Consider the following 11,920-nt stretch of genomic DNA (forward strand, 5'->3'; position numbering starts at 1 on the left):
GTTGGGAGGATGCATAGAACACAAAGGGCGAAGTTGAGTCCCCTAAGTTTAGTAAACGAGGTATAAGCGCAAATACACTCATCAGGTTGTATTAAATCCATGTCGAAACACCCACATCCCTTTGTGTCCTTTGTAGCAACAATTCCCAGGTTCGAACCGGCGAGATCTATCCCAAAGAAGCGTACCTCAAGCTCGAGAAAGCACACTATCAGAGATATGCCGAAGCAGAGTACAATGGAGTGGCATTAGGACTGCTTAAAGAGTCAATGGAGCTACAGAAAGAGGCTAGAGGGAGTAAGAAGCAGGTACGTCATCCTCACGGTCATGTGTGGGATCCAGAATGGCGAGATAATCATCCTGAAGAGGTGGCTGAAAGGCTGGAGAGAGAAAGGGAAGCAACAAGGACAAGGAAGCGTAAAACAGACGACAGACAAATGATAGAAGCTTTTACTTCCACAGGATTGGAGGCCCTACATAGGGCTAGGGCCTCACCAAGTAGCTAGTTGATACCATGCATGCATGTCGAGATATGAATTTATTTCAATATGAGATATGAGCTGAAGTGACATCCGGAGGTGACGTGTCACCGAAAGCCACGTGGTCACGAGTAGTGTTGACAGTATATGCCGTATTAACTGGATCTGTGAAGAATGCTCAAGCTTCTGGTAGGGCTTCACTTATTGATGCGGGACTTCGATTCATGCGATTGATAGATTGTTATTTATTTACATTGATAAGCTCTCCTCTCCGTTGTCCGCTGTTCTTTGGTCGCCTTTTCCTGTCATGATCAATTTCACAAATCTTCGTTCTTGGTCAATTCCTATCAGGTACATCTATCAATCAGCACTCCCACTGGCCTAGACGGTAAGATTCATATGGTATTATTCACTTACTTCGCTGTTCCTACTCGATTACAACATCTTCCTCCTCACCATCAGGGACATACTGTTTCCCTACACCCGCCAACTCCCAAGAGACACTTGATGATCTCGCTCTTTCCTCTTGAGCCTCTCTCTCGATCTGTCGTCCTCTTTCGAAATCGTCTACTCTCTCTTCTGCTCTGGATCTCGCTCGTGGGGCTTTGGAAGCACTCTCGGCTGATCTGAATGCTGATCGACCAGCTCGGAATGATCCGCCCGATCCTCCTAAAGATGGTGCAGAAGGTCGGACAGGTAATTCACCTAATCTATCTTCTGTACCTTGACCTTCAACGGCAGCAGTAGTTTGTTGACCGTTGGAAGAGCCCGCAGGGATGACCGGAAGGTAAGAGACGACGTAGCCTAATTTACCGGGTGGGTTGGAGCCGAGACAGTGTAAACAGGTTAATTCGGGGTAGGGTAGGTAGGTAATCTCTTGGTTGTTTGGGCCAGATTTGGATGTGATTGGGGCAGGAGCGGTTTGGGGTCTGCGACGGATAATTAGAAAGTCAGCGAAATAGATTTTCGATAATGAGACTGACAATACATATGGAATAATGACAGTGACGAATGCCGCCAGTAACGATCAAAGAGGAGGGCAATGACTGACTACTCAAGCGAAGGAACTTGGTGATAATGAGCGATGCACACTTACCCAGCTGTCTCACCAACGATACCGGCCCATCCTCCATTCCACTCCGCAGGTTTCCCATCAAGCGTGGTAAAGCTCTTGGAGCCAGTGTTAAAGTCAGCTGCCCAAGGTCGGATCACTCCATTGCCATTGGGTTGATTAGAGGCAGTTGCATTTCCGTTTGGGTGAGTCATATTGTATAATTCAATATTGTCGTCAAATTCAATCGGATATGTGCAGTAGTGAACATGAAAGGTAGGAAGAAACGTGCCAGGTCTATATCGACTCATACATCCCTTTATATAACTGTGGGATATCCCATTCAAACTCCCCCAATGATACAATAAATCTGATTAGCAACGACTGGCTGACCCCGTGACGTCTTTGACTTCTTTTCGAATCATGTATGTTAACCGAGACCGGCCGAAATGGTTTCCTGTGTTTCTGCCTCATTCCAGTATTTTCGAATGTCTTGCGCATGCATTTGCATTTGCATCTGCATCCTGCACTCGACAACTGGTGCAGTACATGCATAACGCAATCCTTCGTCAGTTTATGCATCTAGATCTTGGTTCTTGGCGCTTGTCCCCAGTGTTGCCCCACCACACCTACGCGTGATTAAGCGAGCTGAAACGGTCCGAATAGCCGATCTCCATCCTGCTAGGATGTACAAAAAAATGCATTTCTTCATCGCATGGAAGAAAGACTCTGTTGTGAATGTCATTTGGCGCCTGAACATCAAAGATGTCTACCAGCCGAGTTCATTATCCTTATACATTGCTTGTATTGAAGGACCAAGATCCATGAACAGCAACTATACGGCGACGAACCATCAGCAATTATCGACAGGACATGCATGGCATTATGTATCGAAATGGACTGAGAGGTCACCTATCACTGAATCCCTGCAAACTCTCTTCAAGTGGGGCGGATGCAGGAAAGTACGCTGGGTGTGGTGACCATAGTCACTAAACGATAAGAACAAGGTATCTGTGGAGATTTGTGGAGACGCTGATGGAGGTGTGAAAGCTTTCATCTTTGATTGATGAGGTGGATATTCCTATTCTTCTACGTGGGCATCCTCACATCCTTTGTCTCAACGTGCTTCACCCATAACATCTGCATATTATCGCATCATTTGTGCAATTCAAACGTAATATCAATAGTCTCTAGAGCAATTGTATAACCTGTACAGATCCACCTAATAATCATCATAGCAAGAATCAGCGAGTGCTCAACTTTCCATGAAACAGAGACTGGATATATGGGGATTTGTCAGGTAATTGAGAACGGTGATGGACACCGTGATTAGCATATAGCTGGTATTGGCGTCATGGGTTGAGATCGGTGCCCCAGCAGTGTCATCAGGAAAGAGCAGTGAGGCGTTGAGGAAGTCATGGAGATACAGGAGATAGAGCGCAGAAGGAGGGACTCGACTCACGTATGCATGATCTGATGATGCTATCCCTCTCAATGCCACCATGTCACCGACGTGCCAACTGTACAGAGATGCATCATTCATCTGTAGCTGTTTGTTGGTCTAGCTGGTCGTAGTGAACAGAGGGAGGAGATGGTCTGGGATAAAATAGATAAAATAACGACAAATTCATGTCTGCCACGTGGGTGTCTTCCCATATATGTTATATCCCCCAATTTCAACGGCCATCCGCACCTGCCAGTCCATCTGTTCCGTCCCTCATCACTCGAATATCAAAAACATCAATCACCTCTACATTCGCCATCATCTCATACCCTCACCCTCACCCTCGAGCACCATGTCATTCTCACTCCTCAGAACTCGTGGGCTTAGAGCTGCGACCAGGACAGCGGGTGTCGTGAGTGCAACGGATCATTTATACGAATATCCAGATGATATAGCTTACTTGGTTTTGTCTTAGCGACCCGTTCGATCCACTCTCCCTGCTTTGAGGTTCCTCCAGACTGACGCAGACAAATCATCGCCTGCTGAAGCTTTGCCTGAATCCGGAGATCAACCTGTGAGTAATGACCGCCCATCGGTGTTCTCTGTCGGCTATGTTAGCGATAACGAAATACATTTACTGATCAGCAAATCTTCCTACCCACAGTTCACCGTAGCTCTTCACGGAGAATCTTTCCACTCTTACCGATGTGATGCCCCTTCAAACGAGATCTCAATCACCAAGGATGAGATGGTGAAGATGTACACCACTATGGTGAGTTTTCATCGATCGGATATAATGCTTTCAAACCATACAGTTGCTTCAATAACTGACTAAACTCTATCTCCTTCACCCTGTCACCCTAATTTATCTTACTATTCCCTTAAATCATATCCTTGCCAAACAAACGTTCCATCCGCAGGTCCAAATGAGAAGGATGGAACAAGCTGCCGATGCGTTGTACAAGCAGAAGATGATCCGAGGTTTCTGTCATTTGGCTATCGGTCAAGAAGCCGTCTCAGTCGGTATGGAACACGCCATCGACGGTGATGATCGAGTGATCACCTCGTACAGATGTCACACTTTCGCAGTGTTGAGAGGTGGTACAGTCAAGGGAGTTATTGCCGAGTTGATGGGTGAGTAATGACCTTCCAGATTGACGGCGTTATCGTTCAACAACATACTGATCCATTGTCATCGAATTGAACGTACAGGCCGAGTCGACGGTATGTCGTACGGAAAAGGTGGTTCCATGCACATTTTCACTCCCTCTTTCTTCGGTGGTAACGGTATCGTCGGTGCTCAAGTGAGTCGATTATATACTTTTCTTCCATATACCGCATCCCTAACATGTCGTATTGATAGGTACCCGTCGGTGCTGGTATTGCTCTCGCCCAAAAATACTTGAAGAAGAAGACTGCTACTTTCGCTCTTTACGGTGATGGTGCTTCTAACCAGGGTCAAGTGTTCGAAGCTTACAACATGGTGAGTGGTTATTACGACAATAATGTGTAGCTTTGAATGATTGCTGAATTTTCAAATTTGTCTAGGCTAAACTCTGGAACCTCCCTTGTGTCTTCGTCTGTGAGAACAACAAATACGGTATGGGTACTTCTGCCGAACGATCTTCTCAAAATACCGAGTTCTTCACTCGAGGTGATAAGATCCCAGGTCTCCAGGTGAGCTAGCCTTGGCCGATATCGGTACTTCAATAGCTGACAACCTCATGACTTGTCAGGTCAACGGTATGGATATCCTCGCTGTCAAGAAAGCTGCCGCTTGGGCCAAAGAATGGGTCACCTCAGGAAAAGGTCCATTGGTAGTTGAATTTGTTACCTACAGATATGGTGGTCACTCGTGAGTGGAAAAATACTGCACACACCTTATCGACCAACTACCCCGTCGTATGCACCTTGCTGATCTGACTTCTTGATTAACAGCATGTCCGACCCCGGTACCACCTACCGAACCAGAGATGAAGTCCAACAGATGCGATCTGAGAAGGATGCTATCGCCGGTTTGAAGAGATACATCCTGGAATGGGGAGTCACCGATGAGGCCAGCTTAAAGGTGAGTATTTGGATGAACATTCTCTATTCAAGCTAGCACTGTATCTCTCATTACTCTCATCGAGTACCCTTATGACATGGAGAAAAGCTGACCTTTTCTGCTCCACATTTTCAGGCTATCGACAAGAAGGCCAAGGAGGAAGTTGACGCTGCCGTCGAGGAAGCTAAGAAATCACCTTTCCCAGATGTTAAGACCTTCTGGACCGATATTTACGTGAGTTTTCGTTCTGCATTTCAACAGACAGTCGATAGTGATGATGTATCGCCTACCTGCTTTCGCTGATAATATATTTCGTTGGTGATCGCACAGTACAAGGGTACCGAACCACCTATGATGCGAGGAAGAGAGAAGGAAGAATACCACGTTTACTCCCAAGCATAAGCTCAAAGAGCAGCATAACGATGAACGTCTGATATTTCTTTTTTGTTTTCTCTTTGTACGTTATTTTAGGGTAAAGTAGTTCTCTTTTGCATATAGGTTACGGATCTGGCAGGGTGCCTTGCTCATGCAGCTAGATTTCTGTGATCGTTGGGCATAATGATCAGGGAAGATGGTCAGGAGGATAACATACGGAAGATCGCAATGTTCATCAAGCAAGAATAGATCAACATGCACAGGTTATACTGATCAGTTATAATCGACACTAACATAACACGAATATTGAGAATCTTTGATGTTCTAACATACGTATGATAATGGATTGATCAATCTCATCTAGGTCAACACTCGTTCTTAGACCCGTGTGACTCCCTAAGATAACTCTCAATCATCGCAGTATTTTCCATACTGACCCCACTATAGGTCCTGGTGCAATACGGACTATTAACCATTTGATGAGAGGGATCAACTAAATTACCAGGATATTTGGCTGAAATGGTTATATCGTAACTTTGTGGATATATAATTTGAGTGACTCCATGTTCTCCAGATCCAGAGTCAGAGTCAGACCCAGGGGGATTATCGGGATAAAGACCTGAATGTAGGTAGACTTTTTGTGGTTGAGTTTGGTTCTGGGTTAGACCTTGAACACCTGCAATGGAGGATTCTGGACGGAATGCCGTCAAGGGTCGAGAAGGCGTAGCCATGGGTGTGAGATCATTAGTATCAGCATCATTTGGATTTATGCTCAGAGCTGATGCAGATAAACCAGGAGTAGTATTGACATTGACCTCGAACTCGGAGTGTTGACCGGTCAGTAAATCACGATGTTGTTGGGGGATATAGGGGAAAGACAAGATATCGGGTTGATAAGTGATTTGACTTTGGTTAGGATCGGTACTCATATAAGACAAAGGATCGTCGGAGTTATCTGGGAAAAGTAAAGTCAAGGTAAAATGAGATATTTTGGACGATACTCTTGAACCAAAGCTCGCGAAACTTACGATACTCACATTGTCCAGAAGTAGGAACGAATCCACCATGTTGCGTTCCCGTTAATGTTTGGCTTGCAATTGACTGGAGGGTCTCACTCCTTCGATCTTTCACTTTACGAGATTGTGTCTCGAGATACTTCCTGAATTGATTAGCAGGGTTTTCTCCATCGCCCGCAGAAGGTTGTATGATAGTTTGAGAAGGTGAAGACATCTTGTGGAGTATGATGATCCGGTGTTTTTCGTAACTCTTATATGTATGGTCAGGAGTTATACTTGTGAACCAAATCAATACCACACAAATAAAATTTTCTGAGGACAAGTATATATATATATAGAGAGAGAGATATAGATATAGATATAGATAGATAGATAGGCGGGTTATAGATAGATGGATAGACATAGCGATAAAACAGAAGTAGTCAGGTTTACCATCATTTATCTTATCTACATCGGGGAGGTAATCCTATTGGAGCTGTTCCTTTGACCACTTACTCACCTTCTCGACCCTTGTTGCCACGGTCCGACTTGGGAGAAAGATAAGAAGGCTGACCTCGAACTGGACAGCTGTTTCTCGCCTAAAATTTCCCAGCTTCTCCCCCGACCTACAAGTTCGTGGTACTCATTACCAGCCTTCTTGCACAATCCTCTGAAGGCTGTATCATAGCACTTTGGACCGAGGAAAACCCGTACTACAACGCATGCCTTCTCCGAAAAGTACGCAGCAGTGAGATGCTATGAGTGTCCAACCAGACTGAATTAGTGGATTATCCTGATCGTATCCTTGACTTGGGATGCCACTTGTATGTTCATCTGCCCAGTTCGCTTAGCTTCGATTGCATGACCCATACCACGTGACTACCCTGTCCCTTATCGTGTTGATCCCGTCTTGCTCGGTAAATGGGACGAGTAACTGTTTATAGCAATGGACGAATCATACATGCATCAGTCAGTATTCGTACTCCCCCATTGGATCACAGTCATCCATGCTCAAGCCACGGAACGATGGGTGACGACGAGAGCAGCAAGAACAAGAGCGAGATGAATGATCTGGGTCATCAATTGATCGGATGGACATAGAAGAAGAAGACGACAACCATCAATATAACATACCTTTGATACTGTTACCCCCACTCGGTGAATGCCAACCCATCACATCGATCACACTGTACGCCCCCCACCCTCCTGTGTGGTATATGGTTCATGCTATATGGTATATCCCTTTGTCATTCATCGATGACCACGACCACCACTATTGCACAGCTATGACCACCTACTCCTACTCCTACTCCAAACAACGGTAACTTACGGTAATCCTTCATCCATAACCCATTACTCCCCCAGATACATATCATCATCATCATCATCATCATCATCACCACCATGTTGGTCGATATGGCTAACCCTTCATCATCAAGAATAAGCATCACCGACTTGCCCCGAGAAGTGATCAGGCTGATAGCACTCAAGATATACGATCCATTGGAGCTCACACAGCAAGATCGTCTGAGTGAGTGTAAAACCACTTCACTCTCGCTCACTCAAGTGTATGTATACTGATATCATGGTCTACTCGTAGCATGGGGTATATTCTCAACCGTCGACATGCATCAAGAGCGTCAGGATGATCTCGCATCGCTGATCTCGCTAGGGATGGTGTGTCGCAAGATCCGAAGAGAAGTCAGGAGGATACTGTTCACCTGTGTGAGGGTGTCGGGAGTCCATTGGGCGGAGGAGATTATAGGCAATAGGGATGGCTGGGCGAGATATGTCAAGTGAGTGATGATGTTTCGCTCACGATCAGAAGAAGTGTGCCATCGTGCCGTCTGGGCGAAAATATATACTCATGAGGATTGTTCATGTCGTCACTCTTTCACCCGCTGACCAGCTTCTCCCACCTCATTAGAAGCATCATCATCGACTTGACAATGTTCGACTCTGACCCCGATGCGTCCACTCGAACACGACTGTCACCCATCGAAGCCGACCCTTTCACCGCACAGACCACCGACATATCATCATCGAATGTATCAACCGAGAATATCATCATCAAACCTCGATCATGCTGGGCCGAATCGTCTTTGCTTACTTCTCTTCTCAACTCATTACCTTCCTTGAACCATCTCTCATTCTTCGCAGATGCATCGGACGATTCGACCCTGGCATTACTCTTCGCTTCGTTGATACCCCATCCTTCGTTACACGCTATCCCACCTACGTTCCTCTCCACTTCGCCATCAACACTATCGACCATCTCAGGCTCGTACGGACCTTCACAGCACAGCAGGAATCCCAGTGTCTATATACCGTTCACTCATCGACTGAAATCATTCGGGTGGAGACAACGTGCAGCACCTCCATCAAACTTCAGGCAATTCAGCCAATCATCCACATTCGTATCTACCTTGCACCTCATCCGACATTCGCATAATTTGTCTTTCCTCGTTTTAGATGCAGATTTAGATGAGTTGAATCTCGTAGATATCCTTACGCCGTTGAAGGAATTGCAATTGAGGAGATCACCGATAGGCGAGAAAAGTCAATTGATCAGTTTGATGATTTGTGGACCGATCAGGGATTGGGATCAAGAAGGTGTAGGAAATGGTTTTTTGAAAAGCATGGTCAACACGTTCGATGGGATCAAGGAGTTGTTCATAGATAGACCATTGAAGAAATCGATGGAAGTGAGAGAGACCAGTTTCGAAGATTTCGTGAGTGTATTCCCTTAATTTTGCATACTGCTACGAATGATACCAAAGATGACATGCAGCTAAGATACCATGTATACACACCAGACATCTCTTCTCTCCCCCCTTTCGATGCTCCCATACCTCCGACTCCTCCAAGTCGGCTCCTACACATTCACCAACCCGCTCCAATCATCGATTGTCAAGCACATCTCTAGAAACATATCCTCCCTGCTTGTGGTGGGGCTGTTGGGCGAAGAAGGCGAGACAGTCTGGTGGGGGATATGGAGGAGAGCTTCCGTTCGAGGGATGAAAGCTTCACAAGAAGGTGAATATGATGAATATACAGACACCTTGATCAAATTTTTGGGGGATGGGGAATTAAGGATATTAGAAGATGAATATGAAGAATGGTTAAAAATCTCTAGACCACCTACACCACCTCAGAGTGCACAGTCGGTAGCTGGCTTGGAACTGGATTTGGAATCGGAAAGTAAGGATGAAGATGTAAGGATGACACCTAGGAATACTCTATCGCCTATCGGGTTGGACGTACAGAGATTACATGCGCTTGGACTTAGCCTTGATGGGTCGGTCTCATCTCCTGCCATGCAGCACGATGAAGAGAGGGGGAGGAAGAGGACGATGAATGAGGGTGGAGGAATGATGGAAGGTGAGGGTAGGAGGGTGATGAGTCTGGATAGGCTTTTGGGATGATACAAGTAATCGGGGGAAGGCTACAAATTGTCGATCATCGATCAAGAGCAGAACCTATCTCTAATTCATGTCGACAAAAGATATGCTGCTCTGGATAATATCATAGTAATAAAACTTCAGAGCTTTCTGTACCGAAGAGGAAGGAACGCTTCAAGAATTACCGGGAATTGCAAGATGAAATTGCAAGTCAATGAAGGATATTTAGATCCCCTCCCAAGATGCACAAGTTTCTCGAGACATCCAATCAATCGTCGATGCATCAACCAATAAGATCAATCAAGTTGTTTATATGTTGTAAATCGTAGATGTACAATGAAGTGCAATGCAAGGGAATGATCGCTTGTCTTCAAGGATATTTCATATGCTGCTGATCAAAAGATATATCAATCGGTTGGAAATCCGCTATAAACAGTTTTTGGATAATACGTAAAATCTCACCCCAGACCGACAGCCCCTAACCCATTGTCAACCCTTAAACCCAAGAGTCGAATTTTCCATGTGTTACGACCTTTCCACGACATGACATTCTCTTTAAATGGGTCTGATGTGATCCCAAATCAAACCATCAAAGTACCCTCTCAGTACTCAAAGCGTTTCGGTGCCATCAAATGGGGAGATATTGATGATATGATCCGACCAGGTTCTACCGAATTATACATTGATACACACATCTAACACACAGTAGTGTAGACTATCCATTGCTCAAGACCTGTATCACGCACTTTGGGGACGTTTGATGCAAACTTACGTTCACCATCAGAAGAAGGAAGTTTACTAATTGACGTCAAGATTACCTTTTCAGTGGATGTCGAAGACCATATTGCTAAACATGCGTTGTTCTGACGATGAGGATACTGGACATACATATGTATGTATACATGTATATGTCTAATGTGGAATAAACTTTATCGCACTTCTTTTTCTCGATATAAGCCCACTGGTCAAATGGATGATTTACAGATAATCGATTGAGTTCATACATAGCAACTGATCAGCCGGCTCTCAACACTTTAATCAACCATGCCAAAACCATTACCTAAATTAAGTCCTCCTCCAGAGGATCAACCCGACACTCGAGATCCAATCGAAGTAGCGCTGAAACAGCACCTGGAAGATGTGAGGGAATGGACAGAATGGATGACGAATGGCGATCCACAGGGGATAGGTAGGATGGATTATGGGATTTATAGAACTTTTGAAGAATGGGTAAAGAAAAAGTGAGTGAGCGATTCACACACTAGTATTCCCTATTTGAACATGGCATAAAGCTAATTGCTCGTCTCCTCTTCCTCATTGATTCTGTGACGATAATCCATACGTATAGAGAAGCATTGGACATTATCGATGGGATATTGCAGAAGAGATTGACATTGGGATTCCCTTATACCCACAAGGTGAGTACAATACAATGCACAACAGAGAATCAATGAATGACTGAGCTAATCATCGTTCATACCGATTGCGATGTCATCGTACATTCGTACTTGTAGGCTCTTATCCTCGCTCAGATCATCCCCTCAGATCGACTAGCCCCCTACGCCAAACTGGTCGAACCATTCCTCCCACCCAAACCACCCTCTGGTCCAGAAGACAAAGTGGACATACCCAAGTTTTTCAACCCTTTGATCGCAAGTATAGCCCAGGGGATTCACACGCAGGCTACAGCCGAGATCGCAAAGCAGGAAGCAGCCAAAAAAGCTGAAGAGGAGAAGAAGAAGCAAGATGAAGAGATTGAAAGATGGGAATTATGGTGTAACCTCTATGGAAGATCTAGAGCCGATTGGTATCCCCACCCTGGGAATCCACAATGGACGTACTGGGGTTGGAGCGAGATTGGTAAAGAGAATTGGTGGAAGGGGAGAAATGATTAGGCAGAGCAAAGGTCATTCATTATACTATAAGGTGTATTCTGTGTTCTACAGAAATTTGACATTAAATGTAAATCTTCTTAGTATTCATACACAACATTCACTGGTATTTCGATAATTTGTCATCGTACGTAGTTGATACACCCAGTATATCGTCCTGTGTTGTATTCATGTTCTGCTACAAGAACTTCAACATGTATTCAACTATCACGTAGCATCCTTCCTACTCAGTGTACAAG

At 45.0% G+C, this 11,920-nt stretch overlaps 6 protein-coding genes across 6 annotated transcripts; 4 read left to right on the top strand and 2 right to left on the bottom strand.

Annotated features, from left to right (window-relative positions):
- Window positions 1–266: 266 nt before the first annotated feature.
- On the top strand, window positions 267–503 carry I203_107793 (uncharacterized protein; the record flags this gene model as incomplete). Its single annotated transcript, XM_065518253.1, has 1 exon — window positions 267–503. One exon carries the CDS (start codon window positions 267–269, stop codon window positions 501–503), a length of 237 nt encoding a protein of 78 aa, XP_065372983.1.
- Window positions 504–903: 400 nt separating this feature from the next.
- I203_107794 (uncharacterized protein) lies at window positions 904–1,742 on the bottom strand (the record flags this gene model as incomplete). The annotated part of the gene is made up of 2 exons (XM_019151550.1): window positions 904–1,405; window positions 1,573–1,742. The coding sequence occupies 2 exons, from the start codon at window positions 1,740–1,742 to the stop codon at window positions 904–906; spliced, it is 672 nt and encodes a 223-aa protein (XP_018999117.1).
- Window positions 1,743–3,323: 1,581 nt separating this feature from the next.
- I203_107795 (pyruvate dehydrogenase (acetyl-transferring) E1 component, alpha subunit) lies at window positions 3,324–5,420 on the top strand (the record flags this gene model as incomplete). The annotated part of the gene is made up of 11 exons (XM_019151549.1): window positions 3,324–3,383; window positions 3,447–3,545; window positions 3,636–3,743; window positions 3,892–4,105; window positions 4,184–4,275; window positions 4,335–4,454; window positions 4,520–4,648; window positions 4,708–4,826; window positions 4,910–5,039; window positions 5,154–5,252; window positions 5,349–5,420. 11 exons carry the CDS (start codon window positions 3,324–3,326, stop codon window positions 5,418–5,420), a joined length of 1,242 nt encoding a protein of 413 aa, XP_018999116.1.
- A 338-nt stretch (window positions 5,421–5,758) lies between these two features.
- I203_107796 (uncharacterized protein) lies at window positions 5,759–6,623 on the bottom strand (the record flags this gene model as incomplete). Its single annotated transcript, XM_019151548.1, has 2 exons — window positions 5,759–6,348; window positions 6,431–6,623. 2 exons carry the CDS (start codon window positions 6,621–6,623, stop codon window positions 5,759–5,761), a joined length of 783 nt encoding a protein of 260 aa, XP_018999115.1.
- A 1,169-nt stretch (window positions 6,624–7,792) lies between these two features.
- I203_107797 (uncharacterized protein) lies at window positions 7,793–9,813 on the top strand (the record flags this gene model as incomplete). The annotated part of the gene is made up of 4 exons (XM_065518254.1): window positions 7,793–7,919; window positions 7,989–8,184; window positions 8,316–9,120; window positions 9,205–9,813. 4 exons carry the CDS (start codon window positions 7,793–7,795, stop codon window positions 9,811–9,813), a joined length of 1,737 nt encoding a protein of 578 aa, XP_065372984.1.
- A 1,020-nt stretch (window positions 9,814–10,833) lies between these two features.
- I203_107798 (uncharacterized protein) lies at window positions 10,834–11,684 on the top strand (the record flags this gene model as incomplete). Its single annotated transcript, XM_019151762.1, has 3 exons — window positions 10,834–11,030; window positions 11,138–11,207; window positions 11,304–11,684. 3 exons carry the CDS (start codon window positions 10,834–10,836, stop codon window positions 11,682–11,684), a joined length of 648 nt encoding a protein of 215 aa, XP_018998933.1.
- Between the last annotated feature and the right edge of the window lie 236 nt (window positions 11,685–11,920).

Source organism: Kwoniella mangroviensis, chromosome 2 (genome assembly GCF_000507465.2).
Source record: "Kwoniella mangroviensis CBS 8507 chromosome 2, whole genome shotgun sequence".
Lineage (NCBI taxonomy): Eukaryota > Fungi > Basidiomycota > Tremellomycetes > Tremellales > Cryptococcaceae > Kwoniella > Kwoniella mangrovensis.